The 17309-nt window shown below is 46.1% G+C and overlaps 1 protein-coding gene across 1 annotated transcript in view; it reads left to right on the top strand.

Annotated features, from left to right (window-relative positions):
* Positions 1-17309, top strand: part of arhgap21b (Rho GTPase activating protein 21b) — a 47038-nt gene that overhangs the window by 13129 nt on the left and 16600 nt on the right. The window contains exons 5-8 of the mRNA XM_067253141.1: positions 8400-8492; positions 8994-9072; positions 9180-9234; positions 13282-14830. Coding sequence (XP_067109242.1) covers positions 8400-8492; positions 8994-9072; positions 9180-9234; positions 13282-14830 — 1776 coding nt within the window. The remainder of the gene's footprint in view (positions 1-8399; positions 8493-8993; positions 9073-9179; positions 9235-13281; positions 14831-17309) is intronic.

The following is a 17309-nucleotide window of genomic DNA, read 5'->3' as shown; positions in this document are numbered from 1 at the left end:
TGTTAAGGTCAATCGCTCCATCTCCAAGGCACCGTAAAAAAGTTTGTTTACCTCTGCGAACTTTCAGGAGGTATCCACCTTATTCCTAGCTCCCATGATCCATTTCCTGAATTATGGGCGCGACTTCCGTAGCCGGCGATTGCCATAGTAACGGTCATAACCGTCACACTAATTCTCTTTCAGCGCTTGGGAAATAAAACATGTGGGAACACAGCCTGTACACCTCAAACAGGACAATGTGATCATACCTCTGCCTTCTACTATCGAGGGATGGGAGGACGACTTGAAAAAGTGGCCTCAGATAACGTAGACTAGCATATTTAGCTACTTTATTAACTCTGTTGCTACGGACGGTGAAGCAATGAATAACCTGAAAAGTCTTATCAGTACCTCCACAGCAATAAAGTCGATCATGTTTTAATAAAGGAGGTGGGACACAACCTTGTCTACCTTAAAGCAGACATAGAGCCTAGTCAGAGCCTTAAAGTCCACATCACCGGTCCTGGGTTTTAGTATCGTCAGGTGAAATACAACTGGTACCAGAGCTCTGCAATTAAATTTTATAACAATAATAATAACAATATAAATAACAACATATGTTTAAACACAAAACAGTTTTAGTTAAATTATAGTTGAAATTACTTTAGAAAGAATCACTGTTGACGGCTGGCTGGGACTAACGTATAGCAATAATAATCATTTCTACAGTAGACCCCTTGAGATAAAACGGATTTGTTAACTTTTGAGAACGTCTCTGGACCAACAAGCACAGCGTATTGGTCCAATTATACTACTAGAGAAACTTGGATGATCCCTGCCCAGACTGAAGCCAGGGTTTTTCCTGCATAGAGAAAATTTAGGCGCGCGCCAAAGCCGTTTTCTCGAGTGCCTATGACAAATCCTGAGCGCCTAACGGTGCGTTCACACTGCAGTGGAGCGGGGCGTCGGCTTCCAATTCATTTTCAATGAAACCGGGCGTTGACGCTCGAGTCGGGCATTGTGGGAAGGCGAGCGGAGCGTTGCAAGTTGGATTTTCTCAACTTTATGTAAATGAAGAGTGTTAAACGCTAGCGTTGGCCAATCGGATTAGTTTCTTTTTTCTTGTAACGTAGCAACCGTTGGTCATAAAAAACATTTCTAGGTTTTACAATATAAAGATGGAGGAGAAACTTTTGTATGTGTCTGCATACCCAGTTTTGTTCAGAACAAAGTTACTAATGTGACGAGCCTGAATTTATAGATTACATTAAACTAACTAGAGAGGGTACAATTTCTGGGGAAATTGTAGGGTGTGCTTGCTTGCGTCGGTTGCACAGGGGTCTGTATATTTTATATAAAAATGCATCGGGCCTACTTATTATTTATAAAGATTACATAGATTTAAAAGCATCTTTTTTTTGCTGCTCATTTACAACTCAAAATATGAGTGAAGTGTAGAATGAAATATGATGTCTTCTCATTTCCCCTGCAAGAGGCAGCTGACAGGCTGAATCAAAACGAATACATTTGGCAGACCGGTGTACAAATGGACCTAATCTCTATGACTTAAACGTCCTTTTAAGTTGTCCCTTCTCGTGATATTTTCAGGCATTTAGACTACTCATATTGCATTCATTCATTAATAAAGAACCCCCTTTGAAGATTATTCTACGACTTTACCGGCAGAAGATAGAATCGCGATTCAAACAGTACCATCTGCTAACTGAAAATATGCCCCCAAAAACGTAAATAAGCTTGACATTTATTTAGTGGAAAATAGCTCATTCATAAAAAGCTCACTGGTAGCGATCATTGTCAGTAACAACTCAAAATGCGATATAGCCCTGTGTGGAGAAGCTGCCCCGGTAAATTCTACTACTACAGTACAGTACTAGACTACTGCTGTGTTCGTCTTGATAGCGATTGCGTTGGTTGAATTCGATTAAACGTTCCGTTGTACGGTTTAGGCTGAAATTAATTATTTTCATGAACAGATTGACAAAGTTTAGGCTGTGGCAATGAAGTTCAGGTTAGTAGTCAGATAGTTTCCCTACTGAAAGACTTTTGAGTAAGGGGAGTGCCGAACATGTTCTGTTGCCGTTTGACTTAAACAGCTGAGGAGTTGTTGTTAGCTACTCACACTAGTGTCTCGGGTACAGTAGGCTACAGCGTTGCAGTGAGCTACACTGGTTTGAAACCACAGGTAATGGTAATTTCACCAACAAATCGTTTACTAATGTCAGAATAAATCCTACAACGAAAATGTATATGTGAGGAATGTTTATTTTAACGATTGAAAACAGATACATCATAGACCACTGTAGTATGTGTTGCCTGGGCAACACAGGCTAATGTCATGATGCTAATATGTCAGTGAAATAGTAGACTACTGTTTCCGAAAGTAGATGTACTTCCTTAATAATATCAGCTTATATTGTACATTACACATCACAATTGTGTGTCATATCACAAAGTAAAATGAGTAAATATTTATCACCCTGGCCTCTTTGCTTGTGGCGTTTCTGCAGCTGCCTTGCAGTAAAGCTATAGTTAGCCTAGCTATCCCCCAAGTTAACAGATGCGAAACGAATGTTCTGCCAAAGGTAGTCACGCGTGTTTTCGTGACATTATTGCAGACCGGTGTAAAAATTGACCTAATCTCTATGATTTAAACGTCATTTTAAGTTTTTCTCTTCTCATGATATTTTCAGGCATTTAGCCTACTCATATTGCATTCATTCATGAATAAACAACCCCTTTGAAGATTATTCTACGACGTTACCCGGCAGTAGAAGATGGAATCGCAATTCAAACGGTACCATCTGCTAACTGAAAATATGCCCCCCAAAACGTAAATAAGCTTGACATTTATTTAGTGGAAAATTGCTCATTCATAAAAAGCTCACTGGTAGCGATCATTGTCAGTAACAACGCAAAATGCGATATAGCCCTGTGTTGAGAAGCTGCCCCGGTAAATTGTACTACTACGGTACAGTACTAGACTACTGCTGTGTTCGTCTTGGTAGCGATTGCGTTGGTTGAATTGGATTTAACGTTCCGTTGTACGGTTTAGGCTGAAATTAATTATTTTCATGAACAGATTGACAACGTTTAGGCTGTGGCAATGAAGTTCAGGTTAGTAGTTAGATAGACTTTTGATTTAAGTAAGGGGAGTGCCGAACATTTTCTGTCTCCGTTTGACTTCCTAAACAGCTGTGTACTGTAGCTAGATGTTTTTGTAGTGTGTCTCGCGTAAGCTACAGCGTTGCAGTGAGCTACACTGGTTTGAAACCACAGGTAATGGTAATTTCACCAACAAATCGTTTTCTAATGTCAGAATAAATCCTACAACGAAAATGTATATGTGAGGAATGTTTATTTTAACGATTGAAAACAGATAACGCTACATCATAGACCACTGTAGTATGTGTTGCCCGGGAAACACAGGCTAATGTCATGATGCTAATACTTCAGTGAAATAGTAGACTACTGTTTCCGAAAGTAGATGTACTTCCTTAATAATATCAGCTTATATTGTACATTACACATCACAATTGTGTGTCATATCACAAAGTAAAATGAGTAAATAGTTATCACCCTGGCCTCTTTTCTTGTGGCGTTTCTGCAGCTGCCTTGAAGTAAAGCTATAGTTAGCCTAGCTATCCCCCAAGTTAACAGATGTGAAATGAATGTTCTGGCAAAGGTAGTCACGCGTGTTTTCGTGACGTTAGTGACGCAGTGACGTTAGTAACGTCAGTGACTGTGGCTAGCAAATTAGCCACCGTTAGCTTCACTTTTCGCCACAAAAACTTAACTTACGCTTAAACCATGCAACGGAACGTAAATTCCAATAGAAGCAACTCAATCGCTACCAAGACGAAACTTTTGACACCTACGTTGTCTATGTAGGCCAAGTATTTACTGAGTTTTAGGGGGGCAAAAAGAAAAAAAAAAAAAAATAATAATATATATGTGAGAGAACAAAGGTTGTGCTCTCGCCGAAGGCTTGAGCACACCCAATAATGCATGTTGCAGGGTTGCCAATGTTGTCAGTGTCCCTAGTGTGTTTTTATACTTTTAAATTCAGTCTCGTCACATGACGTGACTGTTCTGTGCCACTGCTAGATCGCTAGCCCAGCCTACAAACGACTGGTTGAGTGACCGGTGGCGTAACATGTATTCTACTGTAATCTTGCACTAGTAAAAATTCTGTATTTTGACACAAATGTTGTGTAAAAGTGGTATTTTTATCGATATTTTGAGTACATGAACCCAAGTCTGCATGCTTGGCCATGACTACAACAGTGACCTTAGAGAACTACAACTCTGTATTAACTTGTCCAACACGCCCCCGAGCGTGGGGTACTGTGGGAAGGCAAGCGGTGCAGAGCGTTAGAAAACGCTGCAGTGTTAACGCACCGTTAGGCAAAAAAAGTCAGCGATAAAAAAAAAAGAAGCTGTGTTCATCACCCGTGCAATGCAGGTCAGCGAATATCTATCAATAGTATGTTTCAATTAGGTTACAGCCGAACCCTCGTTCTGTTTTGATCAATTGTAATCGAGTTGATAAGCGTGTCGTCTGATCAATACGCAACTGTGAGGTGCGCGAATGGACAGAGCGGCCAGTAAACTGTTGTTCCGCTGCGAGGGCCAGCCCGACGTGCACGAATACACCTGTACAAATGCAAATGAGATTTCCACTCAAAATGCTGACAAAAGTTTGATTAACGATTTCCAACTCAGCCTCCATTGGTAGGCTATTATTAACCTGGAATGATAATATATAGTGTAGGCACGAAGGAAATTGCAAAACACCTGGGAATAAATACATTGAATAGAAAATATATATAAAGTTCTCGTGCAGTGCATGTCCGCGAATATGTTTAATATTAATACGAGCCGAACCCTCGTTCTGTTTTGATCAATAGTAATCGAGTTGATAGAAAGATCGAGTATGTCTTCTTGTCTGATCAAGACGCAACTGTGATGTGCGCGAACAATAGCTTGCTTCTAAGCAAGCACCCAATTATGAACCTGCGGAATCCTGACTTCATCAGTTGGGGGTTCGATAGTTAGATAAACAGTTAGATAAACTTGAATTTCATAATGTGTGTTCCATTTCTGACCACTGGTTAGTTCTAGATTCTATTGATATACATTTCAGTAGTTGTATATTTCATGCATATGTAAAGAGGTAAACCTTGATTATCTTTGAACCATACATGATAGCACCATGGGGCTTGGACTATTGCCTATCTATTTTAATGGAAGCAAAATGATTTCCTCCAGCACAGCCTCCATTATTTATGAAATGGTAAAAAAAAAAATATATATATACATAGATGTCTGCTAATAAGGTGACACGGTAACTTTTTTTTTGTAGCACCGAAGACCCATTTTGACCCAGGAAAAACCCTGGAAGTAGCTCAACTGCCACATAGCAGCACAGAAACATAAATGGACTGGAAGCGTGTTACTGTATGAGAATCTGTAGAGAACTTTTGGTTATGGCCAGATGTCCTCAGTCGTAACGAGAGCTGCTGTTTTAGGAGGGTGCATGTGTTGGTGAGTCAGTGTGTTATTGGCCGGGTCCCCCCCCCCCAATCATGCGCTAGCGGGCGTTTGATGTTTTCAGGTTACAGCCTCATAAATCCATGTGACACCCGAAAATACACCACCAGCCAGAATGCATGTGTCACAATACTTGCGATTTCAGGCTGTAAACATACATTCCTCGGTTTGTGCGTTTTGTGTTTCCTGGAGGAGGATATCCTAGCTTTGATACAAGGGGGGCCACAGTTTGGTATGTAACTGTGGAGGAAGAGTTTGCTGATTCAGGGGGAAGCCATGCACACCATCAATTGGAAGGGGGTTCCTTTGTTGTGCAGTCGTGGAGGTGGCAGGTAACCCTAGGATGTCAACCGTGTCACTGTCCCCAGCAATATGTTGAAAGACCCTATTTAGATATCAGGCTTCCAAATCCCTCCTTTTCATAATGACAGTCAGGGTAAGCACTGGTTTAGTCAATGGCCATCATTCCAGCCTTAATGAAGCTTAGAAAATCCCTGCATTGGACAATAAAATATAAATAGTGCCTTCAATAGTGTTGACTGATTAAATAGGACATAGTCTCACCAGGAACATGATGACAGTGCAGAGGATGCTGTCATTTGGAGGCTGCATCCCTGAAGAGGAATGATGAAGTTCCACTACTCACCACTAGATGGAGCCTGTCGCAAGGTTTCTGAGGCGTTATATAAGGCATTGCATCACTGATGAGGAGGCTGGGTTTGTGAATGTGCTTGAGAAGCTGTGAGAGGTGGGACTGTTTGCTGTGCTTTACGTCCACAAAGGCTGACCTCTGCTATCACCGAGGCTCCGGGGTTTAAGGAGAACGATCAACAGTAGGGGCCAGCCACCTGTTCTGTCCATGACGCTCCTCATTAGCTACACTGTTAATACCCATGCTTTCTGTAGTGGACTCTCAACACACACTTGCACACAGAACGGTACACACTTGGACTGAGCTCCAAGGTTTCCTGGCGCCTGAAGACGATTTTCTGTTTATCAGAAAAGAGTGGGAGTTGTGCAGCTGAGCTCACTCTCTCCCTCCCTTCCTCTCAGTCTCTCTCTTCTCCTCTGCTGCTGCTAGGAGACAGGAGCAGAATGAACAAACAGGTTTTTTTTTCCACAGCTCAGTTGTGATCATTTCCCCACAGCTCCGTCTTTCCCACCTATTAACAGCCTGCCATCACAAATTAATTTTCATTACCATTCAGGGCCACAACACTGAGGCAGGCATTGGGACAACAACAACAAAAGTCGAGATTTTTGTTTTATATAAAAAAATCTTTACCAGACCATTTGCCTGCCATGACTCAGATTCAGCTTTTGTGTCCTCTCTTTCATACATTCCTTCACTCTTTACCACCCCACCCTCCCACACACACTTTTTAGGGGTTTGTCTGGTTTATTGCTGTAAAGCAGTTTTCCTCTGGGTTTTTGTACATGTGTGTGAGTTGTTTTTTAAACAGGAGTTACCCAAGCAATCCCACCTCCTTTCTTGTTGTGGAAGGTGGCCCTCCCGTGGCCACTGTAGTAAACCCAAACTTGCCATTCTTACAGATGTCCTGGCTGTTTTTAGTCTTGTTTCCACATTAAATGAATCTTGCTTGTGAACGTGTCACACACTTAGCACGTACAAATGGCTAATCAGGTTGCTGATGCCTTCTAGGGATGCTCATAAATTAACCGTGTAACCGTTGTTGATAAATGTTTACCGGTTAATACTACCGGTTAAACAGTGTTGCCAATTTAGCAACAATGTCACTATTTTCACCTTCCCTAGTGACAAGGCAGTGTTTCCTCTAGGATTTTTTTTTGCAGTGGGGGCAGGTCTGTCCGACCCCCCCCGGCCGAAACAAAGTGCTAAGCCTATATTTCGGAGCAGGTTAATGTCATAGTCTAATAGCTAATGTAATATTGCACATATTTTTGTCCTATTTCCCCTAAAGAAATAAAGTTAGGCTACTTAATGACATCTTACAATCATAAAGTATGTTCTAAATGGCATAAATGCTGCTAATTAATAATTGACGTTATTGTAAATGGTCAGTAGCCTAGCCTATCGATTAAGGGGCCACTCGGAAGCATGTACGCTGTCTGCTTCATTTGATCTTGATAGGCTAAGCATTCTGTAGCTAATAATAACAATATACCCACTATTTATTAATTAAAACTACTTCAGCATAATAATGCACCTAAAATACAAACGTGAGCAAGGGCAGCAATCGCTATCGAATCGACATGTGCAATTTTGCCTACAAACAACGAAAATCACCAGTTAACTTAATTTAAATTAGCAAGAACTATAATACAATAACAGCCTTAAATTAACTGACAACATAAGTTATACGACTTAGCTCTACAGTTCTCAAGGACGCACACACGCAATCTCAACTGCGCTGTGAAGCGTGTGTCCGTGCAATCCTCCGATACGCTTTCTAACAATCACTGCCGATAGATGGCCTAAAATTTTGTACAGTCCTATTTCTGATACCGTGGCGGCAGAAATGTAGCCGTGGCGGGCCGCCACGGAAAAATCAACATAGCGGAAACACTGCAAGGGAAGGGGTGCTGTTGTTTCTTATTGTCTGGTAGAGACAGCTCTCAACTCGGCAGAAAACGTATTTCCTTATGCCTGAGCCTCGTCCATTAATTGTATATAGCGGGGCAAATTATCCCTTCTCAGCGTGAGGAATGCAAGGTGTTGCAGGAGAGCATTTGAACTGGTTGAAATGCGTGAGTCTCACGGCAAATGTGTGAGACTTGAGAGGGTTAATGGTCGTTAACGAGCGTCGGTTATCGTTCAAATTTAGTTTCCATAATTAGCATACCTAATGTCTTCTTTTTGTTGTCAGGGCGACAGCGCAACAGGCTGGAGCCAATGGACACTATCTTTGTGAAGCAAGTGAAGGAAGGAGGCCCTTCTCATGAAGCAGGCCTCTGCACAGGTAAACAACCTCACCATGCCAGCCCCCAGCCACAACACAGGAACATGAGCCCAACCATCTAGACCACACACACATTGTTAGGGTCTCATCTTTGATATCTTTAGCATCCAACACCATAGTAGTCTATCTTTACAGCTGTAGCCATGGCCATGGCTAACTTCCATTTTTGTCCCTGCAACGCCAAGTTGCTAGCTTGTGAAAGGAGGTATAATCATGGCTAGTTATCCACTCTGGTGAGTAGTTGCAGGCAGGGTGACCCCCAGGCTCTCTCTGACTGTGAACACACATCAGATGACTGATACAAGCCTGCCTGCCCCTACCTCTCTCTCTCTCTCACCCGCTCACTCTTCTTCTATAGACCTTTGGTTCATGTGTCTTCAAAGACACATGCACATACACCTCTCTCACTCACTCACTCACTCACAGACAGACCTGGCATCAGCACAGCGTGACTCCAGTGGTCCTCTCTCAAACTATGTCCTCTGTTCTGCTGTCCCACAGGGGACCGGATCGTCAAGGTGAACGGAGCCAGCATCATCGGTAAAACCTACTCCCAGGTCATCAGCTTGATCCAGAACAGGTGAGAGGTCATATCAACAACAAGCACTTCCTTTTTTTCACCAAGGATCAGGTGGCTGTAGTTTTGGCCCAGGACCAGTTTATTGACCCGTGCGCGTTCTTTTGCAGTGACACCTTCCTTGAACTCTGTGTGATGCCCAAAGACGAGGACATTCTTCAGCTGGTAAGTTCAGGCTAAGCCCACTTCCTCCAGCTTGAGGTCTGTCGGCATCTATTTTCGTATTTGTGTACAGGAGGGACTCTCATTCCACTCTGTAATCTGCCAGCGATGTGTGTGATTCACTGTCAGAGAGCCGCTCCAGTTTGTTTGCGTGTGTCTGCACGCGCTGCAATGGTGCTCCAAGAGCAGAGCTTGCAGGCTGGTCTCTGGTGGAGCTCCATCCCCTCCAGAGGGCTCTATTTGGGGCTTCTAATCAGGCCAAGGCAGCCTGTCATCTCCCTTCTCTTTTTCTCCCCGCTGTCCTTTCTCCCTGCATGCTGAGACCCAGCACAGAAAACACACTCATCCAACTCCCTAATATAAACTCACAAACCAAACATGCATAGGATTTTATAAAAAAAAATCTAATATATAGGCTATTTTTCTGTTCATTTCATTGGCATTGCAGACTGTTTCCATTTACTGCTATAGGTACTTTGATATTATTCTCTCCCCCGTCACATGACGTCATATAACTTCACATGACGTCATATGACGTCACATATCTGCTGGCCAGACAGGATAGCAGACATCATCAGTTCACCTGACATGACCAACACTGCAATTAGGCCATTCACAGTTCACTGCAACAACAACACACACACACGCATTGCCTCTCCCTCTGAGTTCCGACATGACGTTATTCCTGTCAGCCCTGTCCTGGGATATTGAAACACTAGTTTTTAGGCTCCAGCTGAGGTCAACCGTGCTGGGTCACAAACTGTCCCCATGTTTGTTGTGCCCGCCTTTATGTGTGTGTGTGCATGCACACCCTTATTGTCCCTCTGACTGTTTTCATAGGGAGCCCCACCCCCTAGGTTGTTGGGTCCTAACTTACAGCGGGGACAGAGGGTCACCCTGGCCACAGGCCCATCAGTGCTGACAATCTGTGTCAGATATAAATAGTCCTGTTTGAACAGAACGGTGAGCTTGTGTAGCGTTCTGGTAATCTGAAATGGGAGGTTTTGACAGACATGCCTGGGAAATTGTACAACTAAGTCTCCTTATGGCCTTGGTGTTTCTCGGGTCATCATCCACATTTTTTATGCTAGCATCCCAGACTGGCTGGCAGGTTGGCTGGCTAAGCGTTCTGCAAGTTCAAGGGGGGAAACTTGTTTAGCTTGCTCTTCTCTAATCCTTACACTGAGCATCCTCTCTTTCTCCAAAGAGCTTTTCATGTTCCAACAACCGTTAATTATAACAGCTGATATTACCAGGGCTATTTAATAAATGCCCAGGAATCTTCCCCTGTGGACCCATCCCCATAACGATCACCTAATCGACTTATTTAGCCCTCTGTGTTATTTGCGGGAGGTTTCCATGAATGATTCATGACAACACTTTCTGATGAGTAATCAATAGGCCTGTTTTGGTTTCTGTCTCTGCATCTCGTCCTGTTGACCGCTGCCCACCTACATGATCTGGGCCTAAGCCAGAGCCCAGGGTTTCCCTTTCACCATTCGCTTCTAGGCAGTCGGTTTGTTAAATGGTCTGTAGTCTGCCTTCACTCCCGAGCCAAAAAAAGACTACATGCCTTGATTCCTGAGGGCCACAGCCTGCTCAGCCGAATGTCACCCTAAGCTTTTGCGCTGCCCCTTTTCTCCTCCCCCCCCTCCCTTTCCCTTTTTATTGGCTCTGCCTCAACCCCCCCCCTCCTCTCCTCATTTCTCTTTTCCCCCACCCCCCGTCCAATTACCTAAGCTGCGTGTGTGTTGCACATCTGTTGCGTTTGCGTCCGGCAGTACACTCTGCTGAGAAGGAGAGAGAGAGAGAGGTAGAGAGGGGTAGACTGGGAAGGAGAGACACACACTCGCTGCCTAGAAACAGGCTACAGCCTCTCATGGCAGCGGTTGCTTAGCATGGGAGAGAGGAGCATGGAGGGAGAGAGGACACGGAGGGGAATAAACCAGCTGCAGTCAGCTGACTGCCCTGTGTGTTTTGAACAGGTTGATGCTGCTGAAAGCAAGAGAGAGAGAGAGAGAGAGAGAGAGAGAGAGAGAGAGAGAGAGAGAGAGAGGGGAGAGAGGGAGAGAGGGAGGGAGGGAGGGAGGGAGGGAGGGAGGGAGGGAGGGAGGGAGGGAGGGAGGGAGGGAGGGAGGGAGGGAGGGAGGGAGGGAGGGAGGGAGGGGAGAGAAGCAGGGAGGGAGAGAGGGCGAGCAGTACCATCTGAGCTGAATGTATAATCAAGCAGCTGCTGCCTCTGTCATGTGAGTGATACCAGCGAGAGGGGAGTAGAGAGAGCTAGAGAGAGGAGGAACTCAGTCACATAGTGCAGCGCGGTAGCCGTGGCTGGCGGATGGAGAGAGCAGAGGGATGGAGTGCTCTCAGCGTCGCAGGAGGCCGATTCGGACTCCCCCCAGCTCGCCCAGGACAGACTGGCATGAGCAGGTGGCATCGCTAACGTGACAGCCCCGCCGCTGCAGACCTTCCTCGCCATCTCTGCCTGAGCACTGCCAGCTCTGGGGGAGAGGGAGGTGTCATTTTCTCTCTCTTTTTCCGTGTGTGGTGCGTCAAGCCTCTCTCTCATTTTTCCTCTAATGTGTGTTTTTTCCTCCGCTTGCCGTCTTTCCTTTTTCTATTTGCGCCCCCGCGCTAACGGCAGCCTCCGTCACAGGAGACCACGGATCTGGTAAGCAGAGGGAGGGGGGGGGGGGGGGGGGGGGTGACTGGCGAGCGCTTGATGTAAACCTGTTGTGCTTTCCCCCCATGTCTCATCTTTGTTTGTCACACACGCTGTCGTCGCTGTCTGGATGTCACGAACCAAGTTGTTTGTTTGTGTAGCTCGAGATCAGGTCTTTGAGTCTAATTTAGCCCAGAGTCGCCTAGCCTCTGGAGAAAGGGCTGTGTTGTCACGGCCCTGTAGCGCTACCTGTTTGATCAGGAAGGCAGGGCACGGTGGAGCTGGCTTCCAGCTGGCATGTTACAGCCGGCCTCGCCCCTTCTCCCCCGCCCGCCAGCTCAGAGAGGCTGTGACCCAGCCCCCTGCCAACCCTCCATCAACAAGCATGAACCTTAGCTGCTGCTGGAAGGGAGGGGCCAAGGCTCGGGTTGACTAATACTTTCAGGAGGCTTGCAGAGACATTATGTAAGATTGTAAATGCCAGGTAGAGGGTTAAAGTCCCCTCAGCCGTGACGTGTCAGTCCCTTCAGGGAAAGCTCTCCACCGCGAGGGGAATACAGCTGTTCAAGAGACGTTCACCAACAGGCCAGTCATATGGACCCTCACCCCCTATCAATTTCGGATTATTCACTGGGATAATCTCGTACTGGGTATCTCTCTGGGCTGGACGTGGTTAAGGGAGGTCAGAATGATCACTGAGGTCAAGTTCAGCGCGAGGACCATCAGGGGAGGCCGTCCCTACCTGTCTGTGTCTCTCAGGTCGTGTTCGGTCAGTCCCAAGGTGGGTGAACCTGCCAACCTCCTCCTCAGGTCTCCTGGGTCCCAAATTATGGGGTTTATCTCAAGGTCTTGTCTTTGGTGTCTTTTTCATCGGTACATCTGTTGTCCTGTCCAGTGTGTCAGTCAAATGTCTCAGTGACCTGCAACTTATGTCATGTCCGTCAGTCTCTGGTATTTTAGATTTTACTTTGCAGGAGGTCTGACAATTTGATACATTTTGCTTATTGCAGTACAGTTAGTGTAATGTACAGTTGTATTCAGCACTAGATGCACAGATGGTACACACAAAATAGAAATAAGTATGTGAGTGTGTGTATTCAGCGCTACGTGGGTGTGTATGCGTACATGGTGTCCATGAAGGCATGTGAGGCAGCCTACAGAGCTCTTCATGTAGAGCAGATGAACACCACAGCCCTCCTGACCTGCTAACTGCCTCCACTCTCTCCAACTGCAACAATATTTGCCCACGCAAAAACTCTTACACATGCACACACATTTCTTTGACTTGAGTTCACCACCAGAGTTTGCACGGCAGTATAGAATATTACATTATTTTGTAAATACGGCCAGTACGGTATTTGACCCTCGTTTTCTCTCTCGGTATCCCTCAGGCCTACTCCCAAGATGCCTACCTGCGCAGTCACGGCGCCTACAGCGGAAACGCCCGTCACATCCCAGAGCCGCCCCCCTTATGCTACCCCAGAGTAGACTGTAAGCCCCCGGGGATGGCCCAGGCGACAGACATGTCCCGGGCTGGGGCACCCCCTGACCTTGGCTACCGCAAGGAGATCCCCGTTCCCCCTTCCCCATCTCCCCAGCGGCAGACGGCGGCGTGCATAAGGAACGAGAGCGTGCGAACGGTGGTGGTCCCACCAGACACGGTGCATGGTGGTCACGTGGGTCTGCCCCCGACTCATCGAGTGGACTACCTGGACCCGGTTTATCTCAGGGGGAGGCCTGGCTCAGTGTCCCAGTACCCCCTGATGCCCAGAAAAATGGACGTGTACCCCCCAGGGATGGTCCCCTACGGCCCCCCATCGCCCCACTACCCACCCAGCCACCAGAACATCGACTGGCGTACCTACCAGACGTACCGGGAGTACATAGACAACAAGGGCATCCACTCTCACGGCAGCTGGACCATCCAGGAGAGGCTGGATAGCATGCGAGCCTCAAGCCACAACACCTTCAATGCCGGCCACCACATCCCCCGTGGGGGTTGGGGGCACCCTAGGGCGGCTCTTCGCCGCAGAAGCACCTCCCACGACCGGGTCTACCACGGCCCCCCGCCCCCATTCCACCTCCCCCTGCGCAGCGCTTCCCAGGACCGCATGAGCATGGCAGAGAGGAGCGCCCCGCCCAGGAAATGGCCGCCTCGAAGCGTGTCCCAGGACGCCCTGGTACTAAAGGCCCGTGCGCGCTCCACGGACTATGCAGACCCAGCCGACGTGGCCCGGCCTGCGGACTGGAGGGGCTACAGCCGGGTGGAGCAGGGCAGCCGGTCCGCCAGACAGTCCCTCCCCAGCCAGCCACCCATCCACAGGCCTGTGTACGGTGGCAGCGTCAGGGCCGCCCCCAACTCGATGCTGTACACGAAAGGACCAGAGCAGCTCCATTCCCATGCCTCGCCCATGCCTGCGGACAGGCCCTCTCATCTGGGGAAGAGCATCAGCAACGAGCCCTCACCTAATGACCAAAGAGCTGGAGGGAAAGGTACCGATGGGAGCCAGGCAGGCCAGCAGGCCCAGAGCAGAGGGCGGGCAGAGAGCATGCAGCCTGGAGGAGGGGATGGGGCCGGGAGGGAGGTGGGCCTCCGGTCGTCCTCCTGCTCTGCTTCCAGTAAGAAACAGCAGCGACCTGGTATTCTCAAGATCCACCACCAAGAGCCCCAGAGCCAGGTGAATGGGCGTAGTCCAAGCGAGGCCGGGGGGGTTGTCCTCAGGGAGAAACCACATCCGGGGAAGAGCGGCCACCCCCTCCGCCACCCTTCCTACATCCTGGCTGTCAACGAGGAAGGGGCAGAGCCCGCCGTGGCGGATGCAGTCTGCTGGCTGCCCAACGACGCACGGCGGGAGATGCAGATGAGGCGCCTGGACGAGCAGCGACAGACCTCATGCTCCAGCAACCTGGATGAATCTCTGGATGCCATTCCCTTCATCGGTAAGGAAAGGGCCCCCACCCCCCTGCAAAGCGTGCACGCTCACACACACACAGGGTTGCCATGGCAACTGCTCAGCAGGCATAGAGGGGGGATGCTAGGGCCAGTTATAGAACTGCTGGCTAGATAGCAGCAGTCATCTGCACAGACTCAAGAGTCAGGGCCAGGGAGGAGAGATGCAGTAGATATCCTGAGTGAAACTCTTAAATCAGAGTCAAGAAGCAGGGTGGGATATTTACAGCCAGTTCTATCACCTTGACTGGATTTACAGTATGGTGCTTTTGGTGGTAGCATGACAGGCAACATTACTGACTGTCTTTGATTTAACGGGTGCATACTTGTGGGTATGTGTGTGGGTGTGTGTCAGCAAAGGTTTAAACCACTCCCCCTGAGTGGAATCTGGAATAATCTCCTGCACGTTCACTTGGTTTCTCGCTATCTAATAATGACAGGAATCTCTGTGTGCATGTGTGTGTGTGTACGAATTAGAATGGGCTTAGTTTCCTACGATCAGCTCAAGAACCAGGCACTCTGCAAAGTTAATATTCTGCATGTGTCCTCTTTATAATCCAACGGAGTGCAGTGCCGCCATTTAAGTTGTTTGGATAAGCATTTCGACATAAAATAATGAAAAAATTATTTGCCACCAATTTGGCTTGCTCTCTTTGTGTCCCAGCCCCTTCACTCTAGTCCTTTGATCTGCAGCGAGTTTTCTACGAATGTCTCGAGAACCGGGCACTCGATAAACAAATCGTTAATGCGATTAACAAAGGCATTCACAATTAAATTAAACTAAGCATAGTAAGGAAAATAGGGAAATTCAGTTTAGTTATTTAGAAACAAATTCGCTTTTACAACTGATCAGCTGCTTTCAAAGGGGCTGGCTAGCAAACAGATCGACAATATAAAGTGGATATACTTTCAGTATAGATCAGTGAATTTTGTTACATAAATGAATGTGTTTACTAATGTCTGCACATAGCAAATGTACAAGCACTGTATGGTGAATGAGGCCTGCAATTATGACAACTGGTTCAACCATTGTGCATGTAATGACTTCTGTTACTAACTAAATGTTTAGGTGTTTGCAGGGCCGTGGCCAGCTATGAGGTCACCAAAGTCCGGATCTCTGTAAATATTTTTATATAATATGCCGATCTTAACATGTTTCTCATGTTTCTAACAATTGGCGCTATTTAACTGTATAAACAGGAGTTGAAAACATTGAAACAATTAAAGTGATAAGCTAAGTTGGTTTGGAGCTAAAGTAAACACAAATTCATGCTGGGTCACATTGTCAGAAAGAGTCTTCACCGTAAAAGGCTTTGCTCTACCTATCATTGCCCTTCCAACCACTTTCAGTAGAGAAATGTCAAGTTTAATGCTGCACAAGACATGGACTATAGACTGCTACACATGGTTTGAGAGCACATTTATATCTTTAAATATCTAAGAAGCTGTAATTTGGTATCAATGTAATTTGTAATTTGGTATCCATGCATCAATGTTGAAGTAGTAACAGTTACATGTTAACTCAAGCAAGGCTAGCTGGCTTGAAGTTATGATGGCTGACTAGCTTGTTAACATGTGCAGGACTTAATATGAGTCTGATGTCATGTTTGCATGAGTTCAAAACCCAGTATTTTGAGCTCAAATAAATACAAAAACAATGCACTCGATCTCCCGGCACGCTTGCATTAACATTAACTGTGGATGTCCCTAAGCTCAAATCAAACCTGTCCTAGGTTTGGACTATACCCTGTATACAACATCTGGCTCCACCCCTGAATAGATTTTATTTGTGTACACACACACAAAAAAGATACCAAATTTGACCATGAAGACTGGGGACCATGGGAGGGACACAGGAGGACGACAGTCACTTTACATCCTTTTAGATGTAATTTTGGTATTTATTGCCGTAAATAGGCTTAGATCTATTAAAAGAAAAATCTTTAATTCCAGGAATCTGTGTGTGTGTGTGTGTGTGTGTGCCACCAATTGTATCAAGGGCACTATCTAATTCAAGTAAGCTGTATTGTGTGTTTCACTGACATCTTAATCACCGACTGCATCATGGGCACTATGCACGAGTCACAGTAAATCCACACGGTGCTAGCTCTTACTTGATGTAGTTTGTGTTAAAAACACAAGAGGTTCCTTGTGCCCACACAAGTGTAATTTCCTTTGCCGCAATGTAAAAACAATAAAAAAATGTATGCCGGTATCTTTTAAATCTTGCTTCCTCTAGTACACATTTTTTTCAGCAATTCATCATATAGACAATAAATTAACAGGATTACATGAGGGCTGTTCTGACCCTTATCATTGCACGCCAGAATTCTGGTCATGTAGAACAGTTACCGGACATGTGTTTTAAATGGCTAATACATTTTATTTGAAATATTATAACTAAACAGTAATAAAACACAAACGCTATGATGAAATTACAATAAATTAATTTCATTAAAAGTAGTCGGC

Source organism: Osmerus mordax, chromosome 16, assembly GCF_038355195.1.
Source record: "Osmerus mordax isolate fOsmMor3 chromosome 16, fOsmMor3.pri, whole genome shotgun sequence".
In the NCBI taxonomy this organism is placed as follows: domain Eukaryota; kingdom Metazoa; phylum Chordata; class Actinopteri; order Osmeriformes; family Osmeridae; genus Osmerus; species Osmerus mordax.
This window is presented reverse-complemented; position numbering and strand designations above follow the sequence as displayed.